The 6,037-nt window shown below is 47.3% G+C and overlaps 1 protein-coding gene across 1 annotated transcript in view; it reads right to left on the bottom strand.

Annotated features, from left to right (window-relative positions):
• T265_09254 (hypothetical protein) overlaps nucleotides 1-6,037 on the bottom strand; it is a gene marked incomplete at both ends in the record, with an annotated part of 179,014 nt that overhangs the window by 50,253 nt on the left and 122,724 nt on the right. The window contains 3 exons of the mRNA XM_009175285.1: nucleotides 552-702; nucleotides 2,764-2,963; nucleotides 4,220-4,357. Coding sequence (XP_009173549.1) covers nucleotides 552-702; nucleotides 2,764-2,963; nucleotides 4,220-4,357 — 489 coding nt within the window. The remainder of the gene's footprint in view (nucleotides 1-551; nucleotides 703-2,763; nucleotides 2,964-4,219; nucleotides 4,358-6,037) is intronic.

Raw genomic sequence — 6,037 nt, 5'->3', positions numbered from 1 at the left:
TCAGGTAGGCGCAGTCCCCGAGTTTCCGTCAACCTTATGTCCCACTTGAAACTAAATTGGACTGAGTTCAAGTAGAACATAAGGTTGACGGAAACCCGGGGACTGCGTCTACCTGATGAGCCCCAACAAGGGCGAAACCGGTCGTGGGCTGTCGAAGAGTTTTCAGCAACCTTGTGAGTAATTTCCTTTATGAGAAAATATACTGCGATATCTCGAATACCGTGCCATCTGAGTCATGAGGCGACCTGTGTGCATCACATTCAGTTGTAGAATATCATAAACGAGAGATTCAGTTGAGTCTCCCGTGAAAATGAAATGTTTCACCATAGTTGCGGAAGCCTTAGACTCCACACAGAATTAAGGGTTAGAGCCCATCGACCAAGCAAGGAGTAACAACGAGACGAATGACTTCTCCTGAACTTGGTTCGGTAAGCCACCCCCTCAAACTGAAAACAGTATTCTAGGGTTTAGATACTAATGTATTTCGGACCGGTAAAGCAGAAAAGAACGAAATGGCGTAGTGGATTTTTGACAGCATGCCACAGACTCACTTGGCTTGACTCCTCCAGTGTCACTTTTCCCATTGATAGTGGACCGAGTACGAGGGGCGAGGCTTGAACTTCCCCCACCAGACGGCACTATCAGAGACAGATGATCGATTTCATGCTGGCTGACAAAGTTCTCCTCCTCACGTTTGAATTTCTGCACAAGCACAAAAAGGCGAAACGAGGATCTGAGTAGTCATCAGTCCGAAATCGCAGTACTACTCATCGTGTTATCGATTGAGTGAGCGTCTATTTCCTTGCGAGAGAGTAAACGGCCTTGCAAGAGATTCTTAACACGAAACTAGCCACAATCTGGGTAGATACCATCGATATATCATGAAAAGAATTGGTCTTCTAACAAACTGATTGAATAGTGTTCAGATGTGCATCGCAACTTCACATCAGTTCGCCTCTGATTGGTTACGTTGTGAGCGTTTGTCATCATCGAGTACTGGGTGTGCTGAGAAGTGTCTGGGAGTGACAGTACGCCTACGCTTCAGTGAACTTTACTCAACAATGCGTCTGATTTAGCATCAAAAGCATGCTTAAGTACATTCATTCGTTGCCTCTCTGAACGGTGTCACGCGTGCTGCGATTAACGAAGCTGTCTAGAAAGATTCCATTTCGCATTTTATCTCCCGTTTCTGTCTTATTGAGATAGATAAACAGAAAACAATGTTTTAGGTCTATGATCAACATGAATGGCACACGGATGAACCAATTTAAGCCATCTGTGAAGAGGTTTTACACATACTCAAGTGCTTTTTGGCTTTGTGCACTGAGTGTATTACTTATATTTGGCTGTGAAGAAATGCCCGGCCCGATTAACGGTCCAAATTATGGCCTGGTTATATCGATACGATGCCGCAGTGACTGAGCATTTTCCACTTTTCCTCATGTTCGCTACTATACTGTGAGCCGAAAGTAATCGACCGGAAGGTTCGTGGTTCGAATCCAACCTCTGCATCTCGACTACTCTCGTCTAGGCTTGGACACGCCGTGCATGGCAGCTACGCAGCGGAAGGGTGCATTTATAACTCGTACGGTGTGCTACACCCGGTATTTTCATGCGGAACAGTTCAACCACAATGGTTCTATTAGCGTGAACTTTGTTCTGGGTGTCCTGGTTTCCCCTTGCGTCCAAGTTGATCATTGATATTCATCGAGAAATCATCACACTTGTTCGTTCTGTTTCAGTCACCGAAAAAAAGATGACTCAGTTCCCCGCAGTTTCCACGTACTTCCAAAGTTTTCAGAACCCACATCTTGACGGCCCGGTAGACTGCCACTGAACATTTTTAGTCTGCTGTATTACGCTGTAACCAATGGTCGATAATAACAATCGTTCAGCTGTAGCACCCTTTCGGTGCCTAGGTGCCATGCCACATGAAGGAGACACGAGGGCTGAGATACTGCCAGGTTGCCCAAGCCTAGACAGGGGAAGTCGAGAGGCAGAGGTCGGGTTCGAACCTTCCGGTCAGTAAATTCGCGCTCTAACCATCTGGTCCATCTCGCCTCAAAAGGAGGAACGGCCGCAACACCCGGTATTCCTAGCCGGTCACCCAGGCAAGTACTAATGGGGCGCAACGTTGCTCAATTTCGGTGATCAGACGAGAACCGGTGTTTCCAACGTGGTATGGTCGCGGTTTCCTCCGGGCAGCATGTCAGCTAAGCACGGGAAGGGTGTTACGGCCGAGCGAACTGTAAACAATGTTAGTGATGAGATCAGTTATACGACCAGTGTGCGACCGAAGCAAGACGCGCTTCCTGTTATTCGGTATGACTGTTTCGCTTTGTCATCTGTGACCCTCATCATAAGCTGACGATATAGTGCACAGAAAAGTCGAAAGTAACGTGATCCGATCAGCTCAGTTATGGGACGGGACGGATAAGGCGGGATACCTCGTCCTGGAGGTTGAAGACATGTCATTCACAACGAACTGAAGTTGAGCTTTAACTAGTCACTCATGCAAGATGGTTGAGACAACGTTCAATGGAGACAACAAGGTCGCGGGATAAATTTCTTTCCATCACTCTATCGCAAAATGTATCAGCGCTGAAACAAAATGGACACAACGTCTGCATCCCTTACATAAACGTGACAGACAAACGATGCTCAGAAAAGTTGAGAAGCAACTCAACAGAGTGGTGTTAGGTTCCATCGCACGCAAGTCCTGGAAAAACATATATTGACAAATAGTAAAAAGCGCTCACTTACCGTGGCTTTCGCCCAGATCAGGAACATACGCGCGACCGCTGTGAATAGGCGTTGCGTTTCCTGCGTCGGATGCTTGAGCCAAGCAGATCGATGACGATCGACAAATTTGATTAGAAGTGGGTAGAATGCAAACAAATTCCGTACCAACACTTCCACCAGGCCGCTCAACTCTTCCTCGCGTTCACTCGCCGTTTCCAAGCCTAGAAAAGAATCAAACGAAAATTTAGGGAGAAAAGCGACGAGGACTGGAAACCCGGTCAAAATATAATCCGGTTTGTACCGCTAACAGAAACTGGAAACATCAACATCGATTTTACATATTTTCTCCTAGTCCGCTTTCATGTTGTTTAGCCGCGTGTACGGCGAAGATTTTCGATTGGGAGACACCGGGCTCGGTCGGATTGGTTGCCCTGTTGTTTGAGCACTCCGAACGGGAAATGACTGCAGATAGACAAAGAATTTCCAGTTGGTGCAACGTCTGTGTGTCCAAAAATGCCGCAAATCCATGCACTGGGAGTTGGTCAGGTGGCTCTTGGTCTGTTAGGTCTACGAGTGCCAAAAAACTGGAAATCACGTCACGTGCAAACTTTGTCCGCTACGTTATTTGTGTGAATAACCCTCAAGCTATCCCCAAACAGATCAGTAAACCCTCAGAACAACTTTGACGCCCATAAGATAATCAGATGTGGACAAACTGCGTCACGATCGTTATCAGCACACTCAGGAATAGTCATACAAGCGACTTGTTTCGAAGTCTTAAAGCAGAGGAATGGAGTTATCGAATATGCCAGTCGTGTCCTGACTAACGCTGAACAGAAGTACTCGACCATTGAGAAAGAAAGTTTAGCGACCGTCTGGGTCCTGGATAAGTGGAGGCCATATCTGCTTGAACAAAGATTGCATGTCGAAACCGATCACAAACCCCTGGAGTGGATCAGGACCACGAGAGATCCTCGCGGAAAGCTCGCACGCTGGGCACTCCGGTTGCAAGAATACGACTTCACAATCCAGCACGTGCCCGGGAAGGAGAACCACTTGGCTGACTGGCTGTCAAGACCAGAGGCTGAAGAAGATGAGGTCCCCAGGATCATGATTGGGGTCAAGAGCCTCGTCGCCGAACTGGATCCCCAAAGGTTGGTGCAACTCCAACGGCAGGATCCTGTGTTACGGAATGTTCCAGCCGCCTTGTTGGACGGAAGGAGCGTTGAGAACGGAGAGAGAGACAAGGAATTGGGGACGTTCCAGAGTCACTTTGATCGGCTGAGGTTGAAGAACAAACCTAGCACACATCTGGACCGTTGGATAGGTCAGCACCCCCACAGCGCTTGTGAGTAGGCAAGCTGCATGAATGATGCTGCATGAGCCACAGGAATGCGCCAAAATAATGGAAGAAGAATCGTGGAGCCGGGTGAACATGTACAAAACCGGGAAAGCAGTCTGACTGTGTAGTACTCACCTGCTCGCTTCTCTGATTTAAACAGCTCTTCCACCTTCTCAACAATTAGCGCGTGTTCCAGAAGCCGTTCGGAAACGGGAAGAAAGTATTGGCCAAGCATGTCCGCAGTGGAATTGGCGACGATTGGTTGAGTACGTGCTGAGTGGTTGGAGGGATAGAAGTAAAGAAGGATAGCAGAAAACAATATCTGAGGAAAGGCTTCTCTACTGAAGCCAAAATAAGCGACCGTCAATTACGCAGTCTTAACAAATCGAATGCAATGACAGGGGAGTTACTCTGGTACACTGATGTGTGGTGCCTGTATGGCATTCCAAAAGCACAAGACTGAAGCAAGATAGTCAAAATGTCGATTTCCGTCGAAGCCCTAAAGAGATTTTTGTTTGTGTACCGAACGACCCCGAATGACACTTTGGCGAACCACCAATCACCTGCAGAGGGGCTCATGGGCCGTAAACTGAGAAGTATGCATTCTTCCATGTTGCCAACACAATCTACTGAGTCAAGGTCCATATCGGTGGCAGCTGGAACTCTATTCAACGTGGGAACGCCCGTACTTGTCCGTGACTATCGTAAACGCGGTAGTGTGATGTACGATGTGTCAGCTGGTCAAGACACCTGGACCAGACATCAAAACCAACTCCGCTTTAACAGCACGCCGGAAACTCAAGTATGTTCGGGTACCGTACCGTTGGACATATTGCTCGATCCTTGTGAGCTGAGAACTGGGACAGCTTCGAAAGAAGAGAGTGTGACTAGCAGCTCAGTATTTGATTCAGTACTTCTCTCCAGGCGGTGGACAGATCGACACCGCCGCCAGCCGGAACGTATCCAGGTCGACTCTCGTCGGGTATGCTACTGACTTTTTCACAAGGGGAGGTGTTGGGGGTGTCAATATCCCCGAAAACTCCGTATCTTTGTGTGTGCTAACGAACTTCCGGCACTTTTCAAGGTCAAACCATGGATATATATATGCATCGTCATTTTTCCGGGATTCGCCTGTTGATCGCGTGTTGTTTGAATCATTAATGTTGCGTCTGAGGTTTTTCGTCTTCTTACTATTCGCCGTGCTAGGAGTCTGGATCAAGCAACCTAGTTGGGGATAGAATATTGTCACAGTCCGCATATCTTATTGTTTGCCCACCGCGTAGTCGAACCGTAACACTAACATGATGCAGGTAAGGGCACACTTTGACGCGACAAGCCTAGTGGTCACCATTGGACCAACCTCAACCCTTCCTTCCTCGGTTGAAATTGGCTTGACAACACTCTAACAGTTTCCGCAAGCGGTCTTTGAGAACCTAATCCCAACTACCGATCTAGTTGTCAAGTATAGAGTGTTTCACAACCAAACAGGTTGGCAGAATCCTAAGCATTTGAGTAGAAACACTGAGCTGCCTCCCCCCGTTGTTTTGTTGTCTGTGAGAACAACTAACATTGAGTAACGGTCAAACTTCCGAAATAAAGTTATGGCAAAGTCGCAGAGGTCAGTGATTTATCTAGTTCTTACATTCAAATTCTTTGTTAAGAGTGGAATATCTTACATCTATTCTCTCATCGGTTCTCACCTTGACTTAATTAACCCAACTTTGCTGCGACCAGAACCGTTGTTTGCGTGCATGCAATTTAAAACAGTGGCGTCCCCGAAAAAGGTCACTCATGAAGAGCAACCCAACTGGTCTTCGTTGAGTGGACCCCCTTTACCGACCATACGATCAAAAAGTAATGTACGTACTTCAATTTCTTGTGGTAACTCCATGATACGTCGTGGCCAATGTGATGATATTACGATCCCCTCTTACATCGCTTGTGATTTACCAA

Source organism: Opisthorchis viverrini (assembly GCF_000715545.1).
Source record: "Opisthorchis viverrini unplaced genomic scaffold opera_v5_270, whole genome shotgun sequence".
In the NCBI taxonomy this organism is placed as follows: Eukaryota; Metazoa; Platyhelminthes; class Trematoda; order Opisthorchiida; family Opisthorchiidae; genus Opisthorchis; species Opisthorchis viverrini.
This window is presented reverse-complemented; position numbering and strand designations above follow the sequence as displayed.